Genomic DNA, 27,163 nt, shown 5'->3' on the forward strand with positions numbered 1-27,163 from the left:
TTGTTGCGGAATAGGAAGCCAATTCTAGATTTAACTTTGGATTGGAGGTGTTTGATGTGAGTCTGGAAGGAGAGTTTACAGTCTAACCAGACACCTAGGTATTTGTAGTTGTCCACATATTCTAAGTCAGAGCCGTCCAGAGTAGTGATGTTGGACAGGCGGGCAGGTGCAGGCAGCGATCGGTTGAAGAGCATGCATTTAGTTTTACTTGTATTTAAGAGCAATTGGAGGCCACGGAAGGAGAGTTGTATGGCAATTAACAGGTTTGCCTTGTTAAAAGTTAATTTGTGGAATTTCTTTCCTTCTTAATGCGTTTGAGCCAATCAGTTGTGTTGCGACAAGGTAGGGGTGGCATACAGAAGATAGCCCTATTTGGTAAAAGACCAAGTCCATATTATGGCAAGAACAGCTCAAATAAGCAAAGAAAAATGACAGTCCATCATTACCTTAAAACATGAAGGTCAGTCAATACAGAAAATTTCAACAACTTTTAAAGTTTCTTCAAGTACAGTCGCAAAAACCATCAAACGCTAATGACGAAACTGGCTCTCATGAGGACCGCCACAGGAAAGGAAGACCCAGAGTTACCTCTGCTGCAGAGAATAAGTTCAACAGAGTTAACTGCACCTCAGATTACAGCCCAAATAAATGCTTCCCAGAGGTCAAGTAACAGACACATCTCAACATCAACTGTTCAGAGGAGACTGTGTGAATCAGGCCTTCATGTTCACATTGCTGCAAAGAAACCCATACTAAAGGACATCAATAATAATAGACTTGCTGTGTAAGGGCTATTTGACCAAGAAGGAGAGTGATGGAGTGCTGCATCAGATGACCTGGCCTCCACAATCACCTGACCTAAACCCAATTGAGATGGTTTGGGATGAGTTGGACCACAGAGTGAAGGAAAATCAGCCAACAAGTGCTCAGAATATGTGGGAACTCCTTCAAGACTGTTGGAAAAGCATTCCTCATGAAGCAGTTTGAGAGAATGCCAAGAGTGTGCAAACCTGTCATCAAGGCAAAGGGTGGCTATTTTGAATAATCTGAAATATAAAATATTTTGATTTGTTTAACACTTTTTTGGTTACTACATGATTCCTGTTTTATTTCATAGTTTGATGTCTTCACTATTATTCTAAAATGTAGAAAAATAAACTTTATGTCCAAACTTTTGACTGGTACTGTACATCACCATCATTATAGCAGCCTGCCTCTTGACAAAACTAAAGCCAGTAAGGCCCACAAGACCTGGCCTGTCCCTCTCTTTCCTGTACTGTATGCACCTTTAGAAAGAGCACTGGCCAGTGCAGGCAGTACTGCTCTCTTTGCTGACCTGCAGTATGTCAACTTGCTCATTATCCTGCTAAGACGTTTGAGCCCCATCAAATATGGGCTGAGAGATGGTGCTGTACAACCTGTTCCTACACTACTTAACTTGCAGGACTAGAAAAGTCAAGCCTGCTGTGATGGTACAATTGAAGAAAGCGTTGTTCCTTCAAGCCGATGAACCTGCCCGCTTGGTTTTAAGACAATGGGGAGACCCCGTTTTGTACACTTGCAAAATACTCCATAACGGGTGGCTGTGTTTATTGTAGAAATAAATAGTGCATATATCAGACATACAACAGAAATTATAAATCGGGAGAAATATTCCTTTTCCATTTCCATTTTTATTCATCATTCTTAAAATCCAACAACATTAAACACATAGCACAACAAGATGCAGTTAGCCAAAATGTAACAAGAAACAGGCAAGGCATCACAGAAAAAAACGGGAAAAAAAGTTGAGTGGGATGGGTGAAACAAAATCCCTGCTTTCAAAGAAAAGAAAAAAAGGCAAAACCATAAGTGTCAAAGTAATAGTAGTAGTAATAATAATAATAATACATTTAAATTATATTTTTTACCAATTTAAGTGCTAAGAATTTTGTATAGTGTTATATAGTGCTCATGAACATTATTTTATCGTAGTTGGGAGTAATTGACAGAAGATGGTGTTCATGAGGCTCCAGGCAACTCCTCCATGACTGCTGGATGGGTCCAGGGAAAAACGGGCACTTGTCTATGTAGTTTATTTGGGTCCCATTAGCTGTTACAATAAAAAAAACATGTAAAAAACAAACACAAACAAATGCTTTTTGGTTTTCCTGTACCAGTTAGCATCCCATTTTGACATACAAAACTATTACTTGTGTCAGAACAGACCTTATACAGTAACTACCAATATTGGTGGCAGCAATTGTTACAAAACCTTATTATTGTATGATGTCCATAATTTATGTTCATTTAAAAATATATATACACATACACTGAGTGTTCAAAACCTTAGGAACACTGGCTCTTTCCATGACAGACTGATCAGGTGAATCCAGGTGAAAGCTATGATCCCATATTGATGTCACCTGTTAAATCCACTTAAACAGTGTAGATGAAGGGGAGGAGACAGGTTAAATAAGTATTTTTAAGCGTTGTGACATGGGTTGTGAATGTGTACCATTCAGAGGGTGAATGGGCAAGACAAAATATTTAATTGCCTTTGAAAGGGGTATGGTAGTAGGTGCCAGGCGCACCGGTTTGAGTGTGTCAATAACTGCAACGCTGCTGGGTTTTTCCACGCTGAACAGTTTCCTGTGTGTATCAAGAATGGTCCACCACCAAATTAAATCCAGCCGACTTGACACAACTGTGGGAAACATTGGAGTCCACCCTCTCACAGCTGAGGCTCTGCACACTCTTGGACTGTATCCTACACGGTAGGCCGCTCCTACCAGGTGATGTAGAGAGGATCTGTGTCTGCAGTACGTACTCACAACTGGTGTACCCCGGGGCTCGGTTCTAAGCCCTCTCCTCTTCACGCTATACACCAAGTCACTCGGCTCTGTCATATCCTCACATGGTCTCTATCATTGCTATGTAGATGACACTCACCTACTTTTCTCCTTCCCCCTTCTGACACCCAGGTGGCGACACGCATCTCTGCGTGCCTGGCAGATCTCAGCCTGGATGTCAGCCCACCACCTCAAGCTCAACCACGACAAGACGGAGCTGATCTTCCTCCCAGGGAAGGCCTGCCCGCTCAAAGACCTATCCATCACGGTTGACAACTCCAGTGTCTCCCTCCCAGAGTGCAAAGAACCTTGGTGTGACCCTGGACAACACCCTGTCGTTCTATGCAAACATCAAAGCAGTGACTTGCTCCTGCAGGTTCATGCTCTACATCATCCGTAGAGTACAACCCTACCTCACACAGGAAGCGGCAGAGGCCCTAATCCAGGCACTTGTCATGTCTCGTCTGGACTACTGCAACTTGCTGTTGGCTGGGCTCCCCGCTTGTGCCATCAAACCCCTGAAACTTATCCAGAATGCAGCAGCCCACCTGTTGTTCAACCTTCCCAAGTTCTTTAATTTCATCCCGCTCTTCCACACACTACACTGGCTTCCAGTCGAAGCTTGCATCCACTACAAGACCATGGCGCTTACCTACGGAATAGCAAGAGGAAATGCCCCGCCCTACCTTCAGGCTTTGCTCAAACCCTACATCTCAACCCGAGCACTCCATTCTGCCACCTCTGGTCTCCTGGCCTTCCCATCCCTACGAGAGGGCAGCTCCCACTCAGCCCCTTCCTCACCTGCTCGCACCCCCCCTCACCCTGACCCCCACAAAAAAGAAAATTAAAAAATGCCTTTCGTGAACTAACACTCACACTTTACTTTTTTCCCCCTTCCCCTTATTAGCTGACTTTGCTGATAGTAAGTACATCATCAGTAAAGTAGCTATGACGTAGTTGTCCCACCTAGCTATCTCAAGATGAATGCACTAACAGTAAACCACTCTAAATTACAAAAATGTAAAAATGTCAAATGACTCAACATGGGCCAGCATCCCTGTGGAATGCTTGACACCTTGTAGTCTATGCCCCGACAAATTGAGGCTGTTCTGAGGGCAAAAGGAGGTGTTACTCAATATTAGGACAGTGTTCCTAATGTTTTGTACACTAAGTGTATATTTTTAAGGGGGGGGGGTTCTATTTTATTAGGCTGAGAAGAGACAGTGGGAAAGATAGACAGACAGTGAGTCACAAGGGCAGTGAGCCAGATTCGAACCCTCGCCAACACCGGCAAGCATGTGTGCTTATAGGCGTCAGCACTAACTGCTAGTCCACAAATAATGTCGTTTTAACATTTAACAGTGCAGATAACCGATACATGCTTATGTAGGTCTTCACAATGAGATTTTACAATGATTACTGGAGAAGCAAACTTAAAAGGTAATAAACAATGTGTTTCTATTCGTGTTAAATTAGTCTTACCACAGGAAACCCTCCTTAAATTCAGTGAACTTGTGACGGACCATGAACGAGGCCAAAGCGTCTGCTACCTGGGGAAACAAGAGCAATGTGGGTTTAGTTCCCAGACATTGAGAATAGTATTTTGTGTGCAATATTACTTACAAATTGGCCTGAAACTACTATCGCAACAAAATGGGAAACAACGACACATTTAACAAGCAGTTGTTCAGCCTCATACCCAGAAGTTTAAAACCCACTCACTTTTTCAGGGGCATCCTCATGGACAGCATGGCCACACTGAGGGAGCACCTGCATCTGGAACTTCCCTGAACACAATTGCAACACGAATCTTTATGTGCAACATGATTCCATTGGATTTAGAAGATGTTACAGTAAAATCACAGGGAGTGGGGGAATATGTTAAGTGGATTGTCACAGTCCCCATCAGAACCACAATTGTCAACAACAACCAACATAACAAACATTAATCTGAGGCCGTCCTCACCTTGCATCTGTCCAATTGTGAGATCTTTGTCAAGCCTGTCCACACCTGTAAAGGTAAAAATGTTATACTCAACATTGTGTGCTGTAGTCCAATGTCAAAGACAAATGTATTTGAATTATATTGAAAACACACAAGTGTAAAAATCATGTGGAGTAAAATGTACTGAATCGAGGGACTCACCAGCGAGCAGGAGCAGTTTTGGCACAGGACAGGAAAGGAATAGGGCAGACAGGCCACTGAACCAGCCCTCCCAGTACTTCTCTGTCTTTGACAGATCAATCTGCCAGGTATAAAGGGTCTCCTTCACCTGAAGAAAGCCAAGAGACAGTTAACCTTAAATTTACTCTTCATGTACACACTACAACAGACTGTGTAAAGGTGGGAAATGACATACACACTCCCTCAAGGTGACATATGCACCCAGATGTATACACCAACTACTAATGCCTAAGAAGACCCACGCATACAAACACACCCGAATACATAGGTATAAAATATATTGTAAAAAAATAAACATTACATTTTCACCCCAATCATCCCATCCCTAACCTCTTGGTCATCCTCCTTCTTTCTTTTGTGGTTGGATTCTCCTTCCTCTTCTTCCTCCTCCTCTTCAATGATGCCGTCACTGATGCTCTTGGAGACGCCTGGACTGTTGAGGTGTTCCTCACATCTATGGAGGTGGTCAAAACTTGTGTTTAGTTACAGGTCCTGAAAAGTAACATCTTGAAGTTGATCAATTTAAAAGGTATTTGTCCTCTGAGCCCATTTTCTTCAGGTCCAGACCTACTTTTTCACCTGGCCTCCCATGGACACCCGGGCTGACTCAACGTTTCGGATCTGTCCACTCTTCACACTGATGGGGGAGGGACAAGATCAGAACACATGACTTGGAATATGCTCTATTAGTAAAGCATTTGCTGAGTATTTTTACACTTGTGTGTGCGGACAGCATCTCACCTCCACTCAATGGCATTCTCCACAGACTTAAAGGTCTTTGGTCGACTCCTGAGGAAATTCTGCATACTGTTTAAGGCATCCATTGCTGTGCCTGAAAAAATACAATCGTGGAAATGTTATGAAATAATCACTCAATCAATGAATTAATGACACAGTGTGTCACATCATAGTTTAAAACAATAAATACATCAATTAATCTTCTGTCAGCTCCTCAACTGCTGCTTGTTTGATCATCAAATGACAAGTCTCGATCATGAGACAAACACAAATACCATAATCACCTTCAACGACATCAATCACACACAGGCCAAGTAAAGACGGCACGTGGTTTGCTGCAGCGGTATGAACTGCTATAGCTCCACCCATGCTGTGTCCAATCATCATGATCGGAGGTGGGTTTTCGCCATAGAGTGCTTCTACCACTTTGCCAATGTCCCTGGTGGAGAGATGAGACAAAACCAGCATAAATCAACTGCTAGAACAATCTCACCCATACAAACCAGCCTAATCCAGCTCCTCAAACAATCACACCCGACAGAAGATAGACAATATAGAAAGAGATGTCAGTTTCTTCCCACTGGCACTTTGTTAATGTAAACAAGACTATTCTGGGGGTTGCAGCAAGCCTGCTTTCTCTCCTTGCATCAAACAGCAGATCAGTGTCTCGATGGGAGACAGCAGCAGTCGATAGCTCATCTGACTCAGTTCTCCTCACTCTCCAACAGGTTCTCTCCACCCCCTTACAGTAATCCTCCACCACTGCCTCAGGTCCTGTCCGGTTCCCTCCCATCTCAACTAGAGGTCGACCGTTTAATCGGAATGGCCGATTAATTAGGGCCGATTTCAAGTTTTCATAACAATCGGAAATCTGTATTTTTAGACACCGATTTGCCGTATTATTATTATTATTTTTATACACCTTTATTTAACTAGGCAAGTCAGTTAAGAACACATTCTTATTTTCAATGACGGCCTAGGAACGGTGGGTTAACTGCCTTGTTAAGGGGTAGAACGACAGATTTGACCTTGTCAGCTCGGGGATTCGTTTTTGCAAACTTCCGGTTACTAGTCCAACGCTCTAACCACCTGCCTTACATTGCACTCCACCAGGAGCCTGCGTGGCAGGCTGACTACCTGTTACGCGAGGGCAGCAAGAAGCCAAGGTAAGTTGCCAGCTAGCATTAAACTTATCTTATAAAAAACAATCAATCTTAACATAATCACTAGTTAACTACACATGGTTGATGATATTACTAGTTTATCTAGCGTGTCCTGCGTTGCATATAATCGATGCGGTGCCTGTTAATTTCTCATTGAATCACAGCCTACTTCGACAAACGGGTGATGATTTAACAAGCGCATTTGTGAAAAAAGCACTGTCGTTACACCAATGTACCTAACCATAAACATCAATGGCTTTCTTTAAAATCAATACACAAGTATATATTTTTAAACCTGCATATTTAGTTAATATTGCCTGCTACTAACATGAAATTCTTATAACTAGAGAAATTGTGTAATTTCTCTTGCGTTCCGTGCAAGCAGTCAGGGTATATGCAGCAGTTTAGGCCGCCTGGCTCATTGCGAACTGTGTGAAGTCCATTTATTCCTAACAAAGGCCGTAATTAATTTGCCAGAATTATACATAATTATGACATAACATTGAAGGTTGTACAATGTAACAGCAATATTTAGACTTAGGGATGCCTTTCGTTAGATAAAATACGGAACGGTTCCGTATTTCACTGAAAGAATAAACGTTTTGTTTTCGAAATTATAGTTTGCAGATTCGACCATTTTAATGACCAAAGGCTCGTATTTCTGTGTGTTATTATGTTATAATTAAGTCTATGATTTGATAGAGCAGTCTGAGCGATGGTAGGCACCAGCAGGCTCGTAAGCATTCATTCAAACAGCACTTTCGTGCGTTTTGCCAGCAGCTCTTCGCAATGCTTCAAGCATTCAGCTTTTTGACTTCAAGCCTATCAACTCTCGAGATTAGGCTGGTGTAACCGATGTGAAATGGCTAGCTAGTTAACGGGGTGCGCACTAATAGCGTTTCAAACGTCACTCACTCTGAGACTTGGAGTAGTTGTTCCCCTTGCTCTGCATGGGTAACGCTGCTTCGAGGGTGGCTGTTGTTGATGTGTTCCTGGTTCGAGCCCAGGTAGGGGCGAGGAGAGGGACGGAAGCTATACTGTTACACTGGCAATACTAAAGTACCTATAAGAACATCCAATAGTCAAAGGTATATGAAATACAAATCGTAGAGAGAGAAATAGTCCTATAATTCCTATAATAACTACAACCTAAAACTTCTTACCTGGGAATATTGAAGACATGTTAAAAGGAACCACCAGTTTTCATATGTTCTCATGTTCTGAGCAAGGAACTTAAACGTCAGCTTTTTTACATGGCACATATTGCACTTTTACTTTCTTCTCTAACACTTTGTTTTTGCATTATTTAAACCATATTGAACATTTTTCATTATTAGGCAAGTCAGTTAAGAACACATTCTTATTTTCAATGACGGCCTAGGAACGGTGGGTTAACTGCCTTGTTAAGGGGTAGAACATTTTTCATTATTTATTTGAGGCTACAATGATTTTATTGATGTATTATATTAAGTTAAAATAAGTGTTCATTCAGTATTGTTGTAATTGTCATTATTACAAATTTAAAAAATATATATTTTTAAATTATTATTATTATTTTTTAATCGGTATCGGCTTTTTTTGGTCCTCCAATAATCGGTATCTTCGTTGAAAAATCATAATCGGTCGACCTCTAATCTCAAAAACACAATACCTTCCCCATCACACACCCTGTTTAACACTCATCTCTGAATGATGACAGAAAACATTCCTGACAACTTACTTGGCCATGGTTTCCGCTGAGAGATCGTCAGAATTCTTTACTTTGGTGTCACCTTTGTGGGAAAGAAAATTGTTAAAAAATAAATAATAATACTATTGAGACCATGAATATGAGGTAACCAGAAGGAATGTGTGTTCTCATGAGGGAGAGTTAGCCACTCACCATGGGCCCTGAGGTCCATAGCCACCACCCGGCAGTTAATTCTGTTGTATATCACCGCCTGCAAACACAAACCCACTCTGTGTTAACTTAACTCTGGCCAGAATTCAGTGTCAGTCTGTGTTATTATAAGGCAGGCTCACAAACATACTGCTCCATCTTGTGTGAATCCTGGTTTAGGAAGGCCACCAAAAATCCTGAAATTTCCATCCCCAAGTATAACATTTTCCGCCAAGATAAACTGCCAAAGGGGGTGGAGTTGCAATCTACTGCAGAGTTCTGTCATGCTATCCAGGTCTGTGCACAAACAGTTCGAGCTTCTACTTTTAAAAATCCACCTTTCCAGAAATAAGTCTCTCATTGTTATTATAGACCCCCCTCAGCCCCCAGCTGTGCCCTGGACACCATATGTGAATTAATTGCCCCCCTTTTATCTTCAGAGTTTGTACTATTAGGTGACGTAAACTGGGATATGCTTAACACCCCGGCCATCCTATAATCTAAGCTAGATGCCCTCAATCTCACACAAATGATGAAGGAACCTACCAGGTACAACCCTAAATCCATAAACAAGGGCACCCTCATAGATATCATCCTGACCAACCTGCCGTCTAAATACACCTCTGCTGTCTTCAACCAGGATCTCAGCGATCACTGCCTCATTGCCTGCGTCCGTAATGCGTCCGCAGTCAAACGACCACCCCTCATCACTGTCAAACGCTCCCCTAAAACACTTCAGCGAGCAGGCCTTTCTAATCGACCTGGCCCGGGTATTATGGAAGGATATTGACCTCATTCAGTCAGTAAAAGATGCCTGGTGATTCTTTAAAAGTGCTTTTCTCACCATCTTAAATAAGCATGCCCCATTCAAAAAATGTAGAACTAAGAACAGATATAGCCCTTGGTTCATTCCAGACCTGACTGCCCTTGACCATCACAAAAACATCCTGTGGCGTACGGCATTAGCATCAAATAGCCCCTGCGATATGCAACTTTTCAGGGAAGTTAGGAACCAATATACACAGGCAGTTAGGAAAGCAAAGGCTAGCTTTTTCAAACAGAAATTTGCATTCTGTAGCACAAACTCCCAAAAGTTCTGGGACACTGTAAAGTCCATGGAGAATAAGAGCACCTCCTCCCAGCTGTCCACTGCTCTGAGGCTAGGAAACATTGTCACCACCGATAATCGATAATCTCAATAAGCATTTTTCTACAGCTGGCCATGCTTTCCATCTGGCTATCCCTACCCTGGTCAACAGCTCTGCACCCCCCACAGCAACTTGCCCAAGCCTCCCCCATTTCTCCTTCACCCAAATCCAGATAGCTGATGTTCTGAATGAGCTGCAAAATCTAGAAAACTATAAATCAGCTGGGCTAGACAATCTGGACCCTCTCTTTCTAAAATTATCCACCGCAATTGTTGCAACCCCTATTACTAGCCTGTTCAACCTCTCATCGTCTGAGATGCTTAAAGATTGGAAAGCTGGCGCAGTCATCCCCCTCTTCAAAGGGGGAGACACTCTAGACCCAAACTATTACAGACCTATATCTATCCTACCCTGCCTTTCTAAAAGTCATCGAAAGCCAAGTTAACAAACAGATCACCGACCATTTCGAATCCCACTGTACCTTCTCTGCTATGCAATCTGGTTTCTGAGCTGGTCATGGGTGCACCTCAGCCACGCTCAAGGTCCTAAACGATATCATAACCTCCATCGATAAAAGACAGTAATGTGCAGCCGTCTTCATCGACCTGGCCAAAGCTTTTGACTCTGTCAATCACCGCATTCTTATCGGCAGACTCAACAGCCTTGGTTTCTCAAATGACTGCCTCGCATGGTTCACCAACTAATTCTCAGAGAGTTCAGTGTGTCAAATCGGAGGGCATGTTGTCCGTACCTCTGGCAATTCTCGGGCCAACCCTTTTCTCTGTATACATCAATGATGTCGCTCTTGCTGCTGGTGATTCTCTGATCCACCTCTATGCAGACGACACCCTTCTGGCCTCCATATACTTCTGGCCCTTCTTTGGACACAGTGTTAACTAACCTCCAGACGAGCTTCAATGTCATACAACACTCCTTCCGTGGCCTCCAACTGCTCTTAAATGCAAGTAAAACTAAATGCATGCTCTTCAACCGATCGCTGGCCGCACCCGCCCACCCGTCTAACATCACTACTCTGGATGGTTCTGACTGAGAATATGTGGACAACTACAAATACCTAGGTGTCTGGTTAGACTGTAAACTCTCCAGACTCACATTAATCATCTCCAATCCAAAATTGAATCGAGAATCGGCTTCCTATTTCGCAACAAAGCCTCCTTCACTCATGCTGCCAAACATACCCTCGTAAAACTGACTATCCTACCGATCCTTGACTTCGGCGATGTCATTTACAAAATAGCCTCCAACACTCTACTCAGCAAATTGGATGTAGTCTATCACAGTGCCACCCGTTTTCTCACCAAAGCCCCATATAGTACACAACACTGCGACCTGTATGCTCTCGTTGACTGGCCCTCACTTCATTTACGTCGCCAAACCCATTGGCTCCAGGTCATCTATAAGTCTTTGCTAGGTAAAGCCCCGCCTTATCTCAGCTCACTGGTCACCACAGCAGCACCCACCCATAGCACGCGCACCAGCAGGTATATTTCACTGGTCATCCCCAAAGCCAACTCCTCCTTTGGCTGCCTTTCCTTCCAGTTCTCTGCTGCCAATGACTAGAACAAATTGCAAGAATCATTGAAGCTGGAGTCTTATATCTCCCTCACTAACTTTAAGCATCAGCTGTCAGAGCAGCTTACTGATCATTGCACCTGTACACAGCCCATCTGTAAATAGCCCACCCAACTACCTCATCCCCATATTGGCGACTTGATTAGTGTAGTGTTAGTTAGCTACATAGTTGTCTTTGCTGTCCTTGTATCTAAGATAACTGTGGAGTCTAGAGTAATTTTCGGTTAGCTGGCCAGCTATTTTCGTCCGCCGCGCTGCCGTTCTCCTACCTAGTCAATACTGCTAGTCAACACTGCTAACACTGCTAGCTAGCCAACTTCTACCGAATAGCAGCACTGTAGAAACTATTACATTACAACGGAACGATTTGATTAGTGTAGTGTTAGCTAGCTAGTGTTAGCTAGCTACATAGTTGTCTTTGCTGTCCTTGTATCTAAGACAATTGTGTAGTTTAGACGAATTATCTGGCCAGTTACCGAGGTTACCTAGCCAGCTATCGAGGTTACCTAGCCAGCTACACTTTCAAACAAAGTCAACAACGCAGCCACTGCTAGCCAGCCAACTTCAGCAGTACTGTATCATTTTAATCATTTTAGTCAATAAGATTTTTGCAACGTAAGCTTAACTTGCTGAACATTCGAGACGTGTAGTCCACTTGTCATTCCAATCTCCTTTGCATTAGCGTAGCCTCTTCTGTAGCCTGTCAACTATGTGTCTGTCTATCCCTGTTCTCTCCTCTCTGCACAGACCATACAAACGCTTCACACCGCGTGGCCGCGGCCACCCTAAACTGGTGGTCCCAGCGCGCACGACCCACGTGGAGTTCCAGGTCTCCGGTAGCCTCTGGAACTGCCGATCTGCGGCCAACAAGGCAGAGTTCATCTCAGCCTATGCTTCCCTCCAGTCCCTCGACTTCTTGGCACTGACGGAAACATGGATCACCACAGATAACACTGCTACTCCTACTGCTCTCTCTTCGTCTGCCCACGTGTTCTCGCACACCCCGAGAGCTTCTGGTCAGTGGGGTGGTGGCACCGGGATCCTCATCTCTCCCAAGTGGTCATTCTCTCTTTCTCCCCTTACCCATCTGTCTATCGCCTCCTTTTAATTCCATGCTGTCACAGTTACCAGCCCTTTCAAGCTTAACATCCTTATCATTTATTGCCCTCCAGGTTCCCTCGGAGTGTTCATCAATGAGCTTGATGCCTTGATAAGCTCCTTTCCTGAGGACGGCTCACCTCTCACAGTTCTGGGTGACTTTAACCTCCCCAGGTCTACCTTTGACTCATTCCTCTCTGCCTCCTTCTTTCCACTCCTCTCCTCTTTTGACCTCACCCTCTCACCTTCCCCCCCTACTCACAAGGCAGGCAATACGCTTGACCTCATCTTTACTAGATGCTGTTCTTCCACTAACCTCATTGCAACTCCCCTCCAAGTCTCTGACCACTACCTTGTATCCTTTTCCCTCTCGCTCTCATCCAACACTTCCCACACTGCCCCTACTCGGATGGTATCGCGCCGTCCCAACCTTTGCTCTCTCTCCCCCGCTACTCTCTCCTCTTCCATCCTATCATCTCTTCCCTCTGCTCAAACCTTCTCCAACCTATCTCCTGATTCTGCCTCCTCAACCCTCCTCTCCTCCCTTTCTGCATCCTTTGACTCTCTATGTCCCCTATCCTCCAGGCCGGCTCGGTCCTCCCCTCCCGCTCCGTGGCTCGACGACTCATTGCGAGCTCACAGAACAGGGCTCCGGACAGCCGAGCGGAAATGGAGGAAAACTCGCCTCCCTGCGGACCTGGCATCCTTTCACTCCCTCCTCTCTACATTTTCCTCTTCTGTCTCTGCTGCCAAAGCCACTTTCTACCACTCTAAATTCCAAGCATCTGCCTCTAACCCTAGGAAGCTCTTTGCCACCTTCTCCTCCCTCCTGAATCCCCCCCCCCCTCCTCCCTCTCTGCAGATGACTTCGTCAACCATTTTGAAAAGAAGGTCGACGACATCCGATCCTCGTTTGCTAAGTCAAACGACACCGCTGGTTCTGCTCACACTGCCCTACCCTGTGCTCTGACCTCTTTCTCCCCTCTCTCTCCAGATGAAATCTTGCGTCTTGTGACGGCTGGCCGCCCAACAACCTGCCCGCTTGACCCTATCCCCTCCTCTCTTCTCCAGACCATTTCCGGAGACCTTCTCCCTTACCTCACCTCGCTCATCAACTCATCCTTGACCGCTGGCTACGTCCCTTCCGTCTTCAAGAGAGCGAGAGTTGCACCCCTTCTGAAAAAACCTACACTCGATCCCCCCGATGTCAACAACTACAGACCAGTATCCCTTCTTTCTTTTCTCTCCAAAACTCTTGAACGTGCCGTCCTTGGCCAGCTCTCCTGCTATCTCTCTCAGAATGACCTTCTTAATCCAAATCAGTCAGGTTTCAAGACTAGTCATTCAACTGACTGCTCTTCTCTGTATCACGGAGGCACTCCGCACTGCTAAAGCTAACTCTCTCTCCTCTGCTCTCATCCTTCTAGACCAGGGGTGTCAAAGTCAAATGGACGGAGGGCCAAATAAAAAATTTAGCTACAAGCCGAGGGCCGGACTGTTCGAATGTTCATTGAAAAAATTTTAAATTACGCATATAGTCTAGTGAACCTAATTGAACCTACTGAAAACCTAACAAATATATTCCAATATGATCAGATAAATAAAGCAATATTTTCTTATGGCTCTGTCAGTAATCTTTAATTTTCAACAGACACAAAAGACAAATTTCCTTTATATAAAAATCCCCATAACATGAACATTAAATGAAAGAAACCGGTATTCAAGGCACCATCAGTAGCCTATATTTTCTATTTTAGCAAAAGTGGGCTAAATTTACTTCAAAGAAAAAAACAATAATAGCAATTTTCTATCATCCACTCAACTGAAATATTTTTAAAATATAATTGGATTGAAATACAATAAAATAAAGTGCAAAAATCTATTAATCAAAAACAACACTTTGTTTAAGGAGAAGTAACATGCAGTGAAAACAAATATTAAACTTTAACTTTTAAACTTGAACTGAGTAAAAACTCTAAATATGTGATTGCACAGTAATGTTCACTTGTTTGAGGTTGAGGGTGATACTTGGTGGTGTCCCATCTTTTCCACAAGTTCATCAATGTTCGGGGTAAGGCTCTGAGCTGAGGAAATCCTCAGAATTGAGTGGAGGTGTTCAGCAGTAAGTCGACTTCTGTGTGATGTTTTGTTCAGGTTCATCAAAGAAAACAGTTGTTCACACAGGTATGTGCTGCCAAACATAGACAACGTTTGAGCAGCCTGGATGCGCAGCTGGGGCATTGTGTCGGGGAGGAAACGGGCGAACTCCGCAGCACCCACTGCCGCATATTTTGCCCTCAGTGCATCATTGCATTGGAGGTCAATCAACTCCATTTGGAGGTTTGGTGGTGAGCTTTCCACGTCAACAGCAAATGGGTTACCGAGCAGTTCCAACCTGCTTTTTTGTGCTTCAAAGTCAGCAAATCGGCGTCGAAAGTCAGCGGCAAGCATACCTATTTTATCAGCCAACTGTGCGCTCGGGAACGCACTGGTAGAGAGCTTCTCTTTCATGGTCTGGCAGCTGGGAAAGTGGCTCAAATTTTCTTTCCGCATCTGCGTCTCCCACAGAGTCAGTTTGGTTTTAAATGCCTTCACTGTACTGTACATATCAGAGATGACATGATCCCGACCCTGCAGCTGCAAGTTCATTGCATTCAGATGACTCGTAATGTCACACAGAAAAGCCATTTCACACAGAAACATTTCGTCTCGGAGTTGTGTTGTGTCTTTCCCTTTGCTGTCCAAGAACAGACAAATCTCCTCACGAAGCTCGAAACATCTTTGAAGCACCTTTCCCTGGCTTAGCCATCGCACCTCTGTGTGATAAGGCAAATCACCATGCTCCGTTTCTAACTCCGTCAGAAATGCCTTGAACTGGCGGTGATTCAAACCTTTGGCTCTGATAAAGTTAACTGTGCGCGTGATGATGCTCATTACATGCTCCATTTTCAAGGCTTTACCGCACAACGCTTCCTGGTGTATGATACAATGATAAGCTGTCAGCTCACCTGTCGCGTTTTCCTCTTGCATCTTTTCCCGTATCTTCGCCACCAGTCCGCTCCTGTGTCCACACATCGCAGGTGCTCCGTCGGTTGTCAAACCCACGAGTTTTTCCCAAGGCAGCTCCATCTCATTTACACATCTTGACACCTCTTCATACAAATCATGCCCCGTAGTTGTGCCATGCATAGGACGTAAAGCCAAAAACTCCTCTGTCACGCTTAGGCTGGAGTCCACTCCGCGGATGAAAATTGACAACTGGGCAATGTCAGAAATGTCGGTGCTCTCATCCACAGCCAAGGAATATGCAATGAAATCTTTTCCCTTTTTCACAAGCTGCTCTTTTAGATTGATGGACAACTGGTCTACTCTCTCGGCAATGGTGTTTCTGCTCAGACTCACATTTAAAAAGAGTTGCCTTTTTTCTGGGCAAACTTCGTCACAAACTTTAATCATGCAGTTTTTGATGAAATCCCCCTCCGTAAATGGCCGGGCTGATTTAGCGATCTCTTCTGCCAAAATAAAACTGGCCTTGACAGCAGCCTGGCCTTGTGATTTGGCTTTTTTGAACAGAGCCTGTCGAGATTTGAGGCCTCGTTTTAATTCCTCTGCCTTTTGTAGCCTTTGTTCCATGTCCATATTCTTGTTTTTGTCCGCGTGTTTCGTTTCATAATGTCGTCTCAGATTATACTCTTTCAGTACCGCCACACTTTCTCCACACAGAAGACACACAGGTTTTCCAGCTACCTCCGTGAACATATACTCCGACTCCCACCTTGTTTGAAACCCCCGGTTCTCAGTGTCCACCTTCCGTTTTGCCATTTTTGATGGGTATCTGAAAGTTAATTTTACTGTGATGCTGACGACTGCTGTGCCAATAAATATTGAAATGAAGCAGCCTACTGCTCGGTGCGTCACCGTTGCATTGTGGGAAATGTAGTATTGGTGCGTGTAAAAGATCTGCGGGCTGCCGGCTTGCTGCGGTCTGGTTCTAATAATAAATCAAGATCATCCCAGGGGCCGTAAAAAACCTTCTCGCGGGCCGGATGTGGCCCGCGGGCCTTGACTCTGACATATGTGTTCTAGACCTATCGGCTGCCTTCGATACTGTGAACCATCAGATCCTCCTCTCCACCCTCTCCGAGTTGGGCATCTCCGGCGCGGCCCACGCTTGGATTGCGTCCTACCTGACAGGTCGCTCCTACCAGGTGGCGTGGCGAGAATCTGTCTCCTCACCACGTGCTCTCACCACTGGTGTCCCCCAGGGCTCTGTTCTAGGCCCTCTCCTATTCTCGCTATACACCAAGTAACTTGGCTCTGTCATAACCTCACATGGTCTCTCCTATCATTGCTATGCAGACGACACACAATTAATCTTCTCCTTTCCCACTTCTGATGACCAGGTGGCGAATCGCATCTCTGGCAGACATATCAGTGTGGACGACGGATCACCACCTCAAGCTGAACCTCGGGCAAGACGGAGCTGCTCTTCCTCCCGGGGAAGGACTGCCCGTTCCATGATCTCGCCATCACGGTTGACAACTCCATTGTGTCCTCCTCCCAGAGCGCTAAGAACCTTGGCGTGATCCTGGACAACACCCTGTCGTTCTCAACTAACATCAAGGCGGTGGCCCATTCCTGTAGGTTCATGCTCTACAACATCCGCAGAGTACGACCCTGCCTCACACAGGAAGCGGCGCAGGTCCTAATCCAGGCACTTGTCATCTCCCGTCTGGATTACTGCAACTCGCTGTTGGCTGGGCTCCCTGCCTGTGCCATTAAACCCCTACAACTCATCCAGAACGCCGCAGCCCGTCTGGTGTTCAACCTTCCCAAGTTCTCTCACGTCACCCCGCTCCTCCGCTCTCTCCACTGGCTTCCAGTTGAAGCTCGCATCCGCTACAAGACCATGGTGCTTGCCTACGGAGCTGTGAGGGGAACGGCACCTCAGTACCTTCAGGCTCTGATCAGGCCCTACACCCAAACAAGGGCACTGCGTTCATCCACCTCTGGCCTGCTCGCCTCCCTACCACTGAGGAAGTACAGTTCCCGCTCAGCCCAGTCAAAACTGTTCGCTGCTCTGGCACCCCAATGGTGGAACAAACTCCCTCACGACGCCAGGACAGCGGAGTCAATCACCACCTTCCGGAGACACCTGAAACCCCACCTCTTTAAGGAATACCTAGGATAGGATAAAGCAATCCTTCTGACACCCCCCCCCCCCCTTAAAAGATTTAGATGCACTATTGTAAAGTGGCTGTTCCACTGAATGTCATAAGGTGAATGCACCAATTTGTAAGTCGCTCTGGATAAGAGCGTCTGCTAAATGACTTAAATGTAAATGTTTTGTTTTTTTGCACCCCATGATCTCTACTTGCACATTCATCTGCTGCACATCTATCACTCCAGTGTATAATTGTAATTCTTTCACCAGTATGGCCTATTTATTGCCATACCTGCCTAATCTTACTACATTTGCACACACTGTATATAGATTTTTCTATTGTGTTATTGACTGTACGTTTGTTTATCTCATGTGTAACTCTGTGTTGTTTGTGTCACGCTGCTTTGCTTTATCTTGGCCAGGTCTCAGTTGTAAATGAGAACTTGTTCTCAACTGGCCTACCTGGTCAAATAAAAGGGAAATTATTATTAATCTAAAAAAAAAAAAAAAAACTTCAACAGTCACGCAATACAACCTTACAGTGCCCATTCAGAAAGTATTCACACTCCTTGACTTTTTCCAAATGTTGTTGTGTTAAAGCTTGAATTGGAAATGGATTTCATTTTTATTTGTCACTGGCCTACACACAATACCCCATAATGTCAAAGTAGAATTATGTTTTTTGAAATTTTTACAAATTAATTAAACATGAAAGGCTTGAATGTCTTAAGAGTCAATAAGGAATCAACCCCTTTGTTATGGCAAGCCTAAATGAGTTCAGAAGTAAACATTAGCTTAAAGCTGCAATAATGTAACCTTTTGGGAGACTGACCTAAAATCATAGAAATGTATGTTATAGATCTGCTATTCTCATTGAAAGCAAGTCTAAGAAGCGGTAGTAGATATGTTCTATGTGCGCTATTTCTATGCTCCCAGTTCTTAAGTTTTGTTTTTGCGTCTTTTACTTTCAGTCTTGTCACAAACTGAAATTAAACAAACTATTACAATTTTTGCAATAAAGAAAATGTGGAGCGATTTCTGCACAGTGAATTGTAACAAGTCACAAAAGTTCCATGAATTCACTCTGTGTGCAATAATAGAGTTTAACATGATTTTTGAAAGACTACCTCAACTCTGTACCTCACACATACAGCTAATTGTAAGGTCCTTCAGTCGAGCAGTGAATTTCAAACATAGATTCAACCACAAAGACCAGGGAGGTTTTCCAATGCCTTGCAAAGGGCACCCCGTCACTACAAAGATACAGGCGTCCTTCCTAACTCAGTTGCCGCAGAGGATGAGGCCAAAGGTGAAATTAAAACCGAGTTTAATGGCTGTGATAGTTTTATCCTGAGGATGGATCAACAACATTGTAGTTACTCCACAATACTAACCTAAATGACAGAGTGAAAAGAAGGAAGCCTGTTCAGAATAAAAAATATTCTAAAACATGCATCCTGTTTGCAACAACGCACTAAAGTAATACTGCAAAAAACATGGCAAAGCAATTAACTTTTTGTCCTGAATTCAAAGTGTTATGTTTGGGATAAATCCAATACATTACTGAGTACTACTCTATAATTTAAAGCATAGTGGTGGCTGCATCATGTTATGGGTATGTTTGTAATCGTTAAGGACTGGGGAGTTTTCCAGGACAAAGAAATAAACGTAATGGAGGTAAGCACAGGAAAAATCCTAGAGGAAAACCTGGGGCCTCATCAATCATGCGTTGGCACAAATTTGTGTGTAAACAATGCGTGGGATCAAAGTGTGAGATATATCAATAAACGTATGCTTGTGTACGTAAATCGCACAGCCATGACCATGCATACACACATCGCCAAGTGGTTGAATAAGGGAACTGCTTGCAAAGAGTAGAATGGAGAAAATATATCCTGAAAATTTGTGAAAGTAATGACGAAATACATTTTTATTTTCATTGTGAATTCATGCAACATATATTGACAGGCTATACATCATTTGACGACCACAGTGCATTTGTCACAATAATAACAAATATAAAAGTGCAGTAACTTGTTAAGTTTGAGGCAAGTGTGAAAGTGAAACCATTGTGAAACCAAATACTATAAAAGACTGAGATAATGGGAAATCTATTGAGAGATGGCTGATCTTGCATTGTTGGAAGATTTGGAACAAGCTGCATTTTGCTTAGAGTGAGTTTGAGACAGGTGGGAATTTTTGAAGAAAGTACATATTGGCTCAACAGATATCATTTCCCAAAACCAATGTTATGGGATCTTTGCGAGGATTTAAGACCTACTTTGAAAGGCAAACACATACCATTCGGGTGCACATCAAAGTGCTATCTACCCTCGGGTATGGGAACTTTTCAGCGGGAGCTTGCCGTCCGGCATTTCACATCCTTCAATGAGACAATGTTTTGGATTCAATCATCAGAAAAACAAGCTGAAACATACAATTACCATACACCATCGCACAACAGGTTAAGAGGGGTTTCTTTGCCATCAATGGGTTCCCAAAGAAAAAAAACAGCCCCCACGTCGCCATAAAAGCACCATTCCAAAACGAGTTCAACTAGGCTATGTTAACAGAAAAGGCTTCCACTCTTAATGTGCAGGTGATTATGTAATGCGCAAAAAGCGCTACTGAATGTGGTGACAAGGTTGCAAGGTGAAACTCATGACTCGTTCGTCCGCAGAACAGCAATGTGGGCCTATACGCCTACAGGAGGGAGCTGGTGAGGATGGATGGCTTATTGGTGAGTGTTGCCTACTCCTTTGAATTATATTTGCCATTGCTAAAGCAACTTGAATTGTCCTCTCTTTGTAGCCATGTTTTTATTTTTTACTGGTAAAACCACAACTGAGCAAGTCAAATAAAACCTTTTGGTTGTAATCAATCTGACACTAGCACCTCTATTTCAGTCTTGGAAAAGTGTTTTTTTCATAGCTTTTTTTGGTTGCACCATTGTATTTCATGATACGGCCTTGTATATTCCCCATACGCTTAAAAGGGATGATTTTGACCATATATGGGTAATTAGGGCCATTTCAAAATGCAAAATGTGCGCATGACGCTCGTAGGACTGTTTGATAATACACACTTTTTCTATGCATACGAACATTCTAAATTCCATTCGTAAGTAGTATTTTAGAATAGTGTCTACGCAATATTGATAAATGAGGCCCCTGGTTCAGTCTGCTTTCCATTAGACACTGGGAGATGAATTCACCTTTCAGCAGGACAATAACCTAACACAATGCCAAGTCTACACTGGAGTTGCTTACCAAGAAGACAATGACTGTTCCTGAGTGGCCAAGTTACAGTTTTGACTTAAATCTATTTGAAAATCTATGGAAAGAACTGAAAATGGTTGTCTAGCAATGATCAACAGACAATTTGACAGAGCTTGAAGAATTTTGAAAATAATAATTGCCAAATGTTGCACAATCCAGGTGTGGAAAGCTTTTCGATACTTACACAGAAAGACTCACAGCTGTAATTGCTGCTTCTACAAAAGTATTGACTCAGGAGTGTGAATAACGTATTTAGTTCAATAAATTTGCAAAAATGTCTAAAAATATGTTTTCACTTTGTCATTATGGGGTATTGTGCATAGATGTGTGAGATAAGAAATCAATTTAATCCATTTTGAATTCAGGCTGTAACAACTAGGGCTGTTGCGGTGACCATATTACCGCCAGTCATGACTGCAGTAAAATTCCAAGTGACCATTGAGTCACGGTAATCTCCTTTTATGCACTCTGGACATGCATTGGTATTACCCAACTCGCTAATGGCCTAGTATTCAGGGCTCTGTTGTCCCTCTAACATCAATGCAAATGGGTTCGAAAATCACAATCAAAACAGTATCACGCTTTAAAAAAAACTCACCTAACTGATTGATTTGAAGAAAAATACGTGGAAAATATGGACGTTGTGGATGTTGTTTCTAAGAATAACAACAAAATGTATAGCACTTTCTAAGGTGAGGATTATTCAAAACACACATGCATAGGCCTATATATGAGCCCAAGCACCAAAAAATATACCACATACTATGCACAGCAGGAAAATAAAATAAAAATAAAAAAATAAAGATTTCAAATGTCTTTGGTACATAATTGGTCTAGACTTATTTCCAAAAAGTTTTATTCTAGTAACCACCTTTGAGAGTGGACTGTATTATTATGCATACTGGATGGACTGGTTTCCTTATGCTACGCTCCAAACGTTCTGTCCATGAGTTTGGGAGAGAACGTTCAGGCCTAGGTGATGCTGTTGGTTCATTGATTGTGCAGGGCGGCTTACAGAGTTAGCCTATAATTATAGTGAATTTGTATTTGATTTTGAATAGCCTAGTAATAGGGCATTTTTATATTTTCATAATTAATAGGTTGACATTACCTTTAGCTACAGAATCTCACCACCATGTATTTCCATCTCCTCCTCTCTCCTTAATTCTGTTCTCGAGCACGCAGAGAGGGGCTGTCAACAGTTTAATGAAATATGTTTGTTGTGAAAACATGTTACTATCAATGTTCCCGAACAGATTTCCCTTGGTTTCCCAAATTAAGCACTGGGTAGATGCAGGAACAGGGTTGGAGATCCCATGGCATACAGAGTTTGGGCGGAATATCACCAGTTACGAAGCAAGAGGCTGCATGCTCCTCAAACAGTGATTGATGCATGGAGTGAAATATTCAGAGTAGCCTACCCAGCATAGGATTGAAAAACGAACCAGCCGGAAAAGCGCCCTCCATTCGCTATTGGAGTGCATAATGATGACATGTCTTTATCCCACTGCCCATTTGATAATGGGCCATTCTAAATCTAGTTTAAATAGATTTATTAGACTATATTAAAATGTATTTATTAGACTTGTTTTTTGAAGGCGCATATCAGTGGCTTGTATGCCTAGAGATGCTAAACATCTTTATGTTAATTAACGGTCAGACTGGCAATGACATGACAATAACCAGCTGACAAAATGTAATGATCGCCACATCCCTAAACTCAACAAAATGTGGAATAAGTCAAGGGGTATGAATACTTTCTGAAGGCTCTGTAAATGCAGGACATGTTGTGATGGTAGTGTGTGTACATAAAACAGTATGGGGGCTCTATCTGGTATTTGATAGTATTACTCACAGTGAACACAGCCCAGGAGAGAGCAGAGTGTCCTCCTCCATGGAGCAGGAGCAGCACAGGACCATGCTGGCCACTGCAGTAGATTCTGAACGTGTGCAGAGTAGTCAAGGAATATAGAGTATAGACACATTCACAATGGAGATATGCTTATGATGCACTGGATCAGGAGTTCAATATTACACTGTATAAAATGAATTCTCTTCAGTAAGTGTTTCAAAAATATGATGCATCATTCATGGTTCAATTCCATGTGTAGATGAACATTAGCACACTTATGGGAGCCACAGTAAAGGATATATCTTTGGCGTTATCGTTTTCCACTTCTACATCTTCCATTGCTTCAAAGTATTCACTCCAGGACAGAGGGGAGAAGTCTCTCTTCCGTCCAGGTCTGTGTGTTAGCCAGGTTGAATATCAAACAGAAAGAGGATTTTAAACAGTGGGTAAATCCATTTGAATTCAATCACTTTTTGACAGCACCCCTTTTGATTTGAACAAAACCTTCCATAGATATTTGCCCAGTGTAGAAGTGCTCAGAAAGTGACATTTTGGACCTGAATGCCAAAACATTCAAGAGATAAAAGTGCTCAAAGTTGACCTATTTTGCATACGCCACCATACCATGAAACATCCATGTCTTCACCACTGGAAAGGATAAATGGTTGAGATTGATATAATTTAAATATTTAATAATTTCTTGAAAAAAATGTTTTTTAATAAAACTTATGTCATTTTTTTTACCTTAAATGTCAATTATCTAAAAATGCGTGTAGTCAACATTTTTTCATATTCACATATGTTGTAGCTTAAACCCTATTTTACGTCATCTGAGATTTTTATGTTGTGCCCGCCATTGTTTGAGACAAGATGCTCTTGAATACAGGGTGGGTGTCATGTTTTGGCTGATAAATGTACTAAAATGGGAATACAATTTAAATGTAAACTTTCAAATGGGACCACAAAGACAGTTAGAAGTCCACAAATCAGAGTACTTGATTTGAAATTGAAATTATACTGTCAATTCTTTATAGGAAACCTATTGAAATCATAGAAATATAGATAATAGATAGACATGACCATTTAAGTTGACATTCGACAGTGGTCATCTTTGTGGTAGTAATTAGAAGTAAAAATGTTAACTCAATTTACATTTCAATGGTGTACACCAGCTAAATTGCTGTGGTGTGGAAGAATAGGTCCATTATATTAATTATATTTCTATGATTGAAATGACACCCATCCTGTATTCAAAAGCATATGTCTCAAAAGATGTCAGGGACATCACAAAAACCTCAGATGATGTAAAGTAGGGTTTAAGCTACAAAATATGCAAATATGAAAAAGACAAATAGTTTAAGCATTTTTTGATAATTTACACTACAGGTTTAAAAATGTAATGTTTATATATTAAAAACAAATTATGAAATATTTTTTAAGCCTTGTAGGCAAGCTTTTAAATTATATCAAACTCCACCGTTTATATTTCCCAGTGATGAAGACATGGATGGTGGGGTATGCAAAATGGGTCAACTTTGAGAACATTAATCTAAAGAAAAAGTAACTTTCCAACCACTTCATTCATGGGCAAACGTGTATGGAAAGTTATTCAAATGGTTTTCCCCAGTGTAGTCCTACATTAACATGACATATACAGCTTGAGCTAAGGGTTATCTCATATACACTCAGGGTCATGCCATCAAATGTATGGTTAATTAATCAGTGGATGTTGTATAACAATAATTATGAAACCATTCAAATAAGATGAAGCAGAAAGACCTTATTGATCAAATAGTGATGACCTGTGAGAGACTTCTTAACTATAAAGTAAGAAATTGAGTCATGACCAGTGATTTACATAATAAATCATTGGTCGTGACACAGGAGCGACTATGACAGCAGCTATGATGACAGAAAGGAAGGGGAGAGGGATAACCACATAACAAAGAGGGTGGATTCATTTTAGCTATACCGGTTCATAAATTGAACCATCAACGACCCATATGAAACACTAATATTGAAGAATATGGAGGCAGCATAATGCATAAAAGATTCGAAGCTATCAAGCTAATTTATTTCATAACACGGTAGCTTGTTGACTGGGATTTAACTGATGATGCTCCTTATGTACTGACCTGTCAAAACCAAATGAGGTCAAAACCAGCACTTGAATGGCACAATTAAACAACACGTGAATATAAGCATTGTTCACAAGATAATAGGATTGAAAAGCTGTATTAATTTCAGTACCTACTGTCAGCTGTCAGATATATTTCACCGTTATCTTGTTAGCTTGCTAGCTAGCTAGCAACGTTTTGAACTTAGCTAGCTAGCTTTACCACAAAAGTTAAACAGAGGAAAATACTGTTGTTGGCTCAGGTTAGTTATGCATTCACAAGTTGTAGGGCTTAGCAACAAGAGCCAGACAACTATCTGATTATAGCCTCGCCAACCATCTCAAAACTAGCTGTGAACTCACCCCATTCTCATTTTAGACCGCGACTGCAAGCCTCCTGACACGGGAGGTCTGGAAGCTAACACATTCAAATGCAACTGTTTCTCCATGCTGTCGAACGCGGGGCCAATGCCGTTCAGTCAAACACCAAATCTTCCCCCTCCTTCGAACCATACGATTTTCTTCCAGTACCGGTCAGCTATTAGCAGCTATAAATTGACAACCACAAAATGTGTTTATCGTCCCACAACATTACCCGTTTGCCAATTGCCACATTGCACTCTGGGATATGTTTGCATACTGCTCACTATTCTCAACTAAACCATCAAGATACATTCATAGAAAAACTATATTTCCCAGAAAACATGGTGTAAGTGTAGAACCTTAATCTTGGTTAAAAAAAAAGAAAATGACGTAATCAAATAAAATATAATTGTATTGGTGCATACATATTTAGAAGATGTTATTGTGGGTGTAGCGAAATGCTTGTGTTCCTAGCTCCAACAGTCTAACTATTCACAACAATACACACAAATCTAAAAGTAAAATAATAATTAAATTAAGAAAAATATAAATATTAGGAGGAGCAATGTCGGAGTCCGGAATATAAATTTATATCTGTAGATATATATATATATATATATAAGAACTACAGGAAATGTATGATCTCTGTAATTGCAAACAAAGGTTTCTGTACCAAATATTAAGTTCTGCTTTTCTGATGTATCAAATACTAATGTCATGCAATAAAATGCAAATTAATTACTTAAAAATCATACAATGTGATTTTCTGGATTTTTGTTTTAGATTCCGTCTCTCACAGTTGAAGTGTACCTATGATAAAAATTACCGACCTCTACATGCTTTGTAAGTAGGAAAACCTGCAAAATCAGCAGTGTATCAAATACTTGTTCTCCCCACTGTATATATTCTACAGATATATATTTATATTCCGGACTCCGACATTGCTCGTCCTAATATATATATATTTTCTTAATTCCATTCTTTTACTTTTAGATTTGTGTGTATTGTTGTGAATATATATGTATATATCTGTAGGATAGAATAGTATATAGCAATAGTTGAATAGGATGACATTGACTAGAATACAGTATAAATATATGAATTTAGTAAAACAGCATGTAAACATTATTAAAGTAACCAGTGATTCCATGTCTATGTACACAGAGCAGTAGCCTCTAAGGTGCAGGGTTGAGTAACCGGGTGGTAGCCGGCTAGTGACAGTGACTAAGTTCAGGGCAGGGTATTGGGTGGAGGCCGGCTAGTGATGGCAGTCTGATGGCCTTGAGATAGAAGCTGTTTTTCAGTCTCTTGGGCAGACTGCACCACCCTCTGGAGAGCCCTGCGGTTGCAAGCGGTGCAGTTGCCATACCAGGCTGCGATACAACCCAATAGGATGCTCTCAATGGAACATCTGTAAAAGTTTGAAAGGGTCTTAGGGGCAAAGCTGAATTTCTTTAGCCTCCTGAGGTTGAAAAGACGCTGTTTTGCCTTCCTCGCTGCACTGTCTGTGTGGGTGGACAATTTTAGATTGTCAGTGATATGTATGCCAAGGAACTTGAAGCTTTTCACCTTCTCCACTGCGGCCCTGTCGATGTGGATGGAGGCATGCTCCCTCTGCTGTCTCCTGAAGTCCACGATCATTTCCTTAATCTTTGTTGACGTTGAGGGAGAGCTTATTTTCCTGGCACCACTCTGCCAGGGCCCTCACCTCCTCACTGTAGGCTGCCTCGTCATTGTTGGAAATCCGGAAGGCAT

At 42.4% G+C, this 27,163-nt stretch overlaps 1 protein-coding gene across 1 annotated transcript; it reads right to left on the reverse strand.

Moving 5' to 3' along the window:
• Positions 1-1,653: 1,653 nt before the first annotated feature.
• LOC129816218 (protein phosphatase methylesterase 1-like) lies at positions 1,654-25,702 on the reverse strand. The gene is made up of 14 exons (XM_055870455.1): positions 25,409-25,702; positions 23,229-23,323; positions 22,933-23,024; positions 8,800-8,857; positions 8,638-8,689; positions 6,039-6,193; positions 5,758-5,848; positions 5,588-5,653; positions 5,347-5,470; positions 4,978-5,104; positions 4,798-4,842; positions 4,554-4,618; positions 4,314-4,381; positions 1,654-2,092 (listed from the first exon to the last, which is right to left on the reverse strand). Exons 1-14 carry the CDS (start codon positions 25,492-25,494, stop codon positions 2,089-2,091), a joined length of 1,128 nt encoding a protein of 375 aa, XP_055726430.1. The 5' UTR covers positions 25,495-25,702; the 3' UTR covers positions 1,654-2,088.
• Positions 25,703-27,163: the final 1,461 nt, after the last annotated feature.

This window comes from Salvelinus fontinalis, chromosome 2 (genome assembly GCF_029448725.1).
Source record: "Salvelinus fontinalis isolate EN_2023a chromosome 2, ASM2944872v1, whole genome shotgun sequence".
NCBI classification, from domain to species: Eukaryota; Metazoa; Chordata; class Actinopteri; order Salmoniformes; family Salmonidae; genus Salvelinus; species Salvelinus fontinalis.

What these genes read in the sequence shown, in the direction of transcription:
- LOC129816218 (XM_055870455.1), bottom strand. Translation starts at nt 25,494, where the DNA reads ATGGAGAAACAGTTGCATTTGAATGTGTTAGCTTCCAGACCTCCCGTG. An exon ending in AGAAGGAGGATGACCAAGAG is followed by an intron (nt 5,105 to 5,346) that starts GTTAGGGATGGG and finishes GGCTTTCTTCAG; the next exon opens with GTGAAGGAGACCCTTTATAC. An exon ending in ATGAGGATGCCCCTGAAAAA is followed by an intron (nt 4,382 to 4,553) that starts GTGAGTGGGTTT and finishes TTGTTTCCCCAG; the next exon opens with GTAGCAGACGCTTTGGCCTC.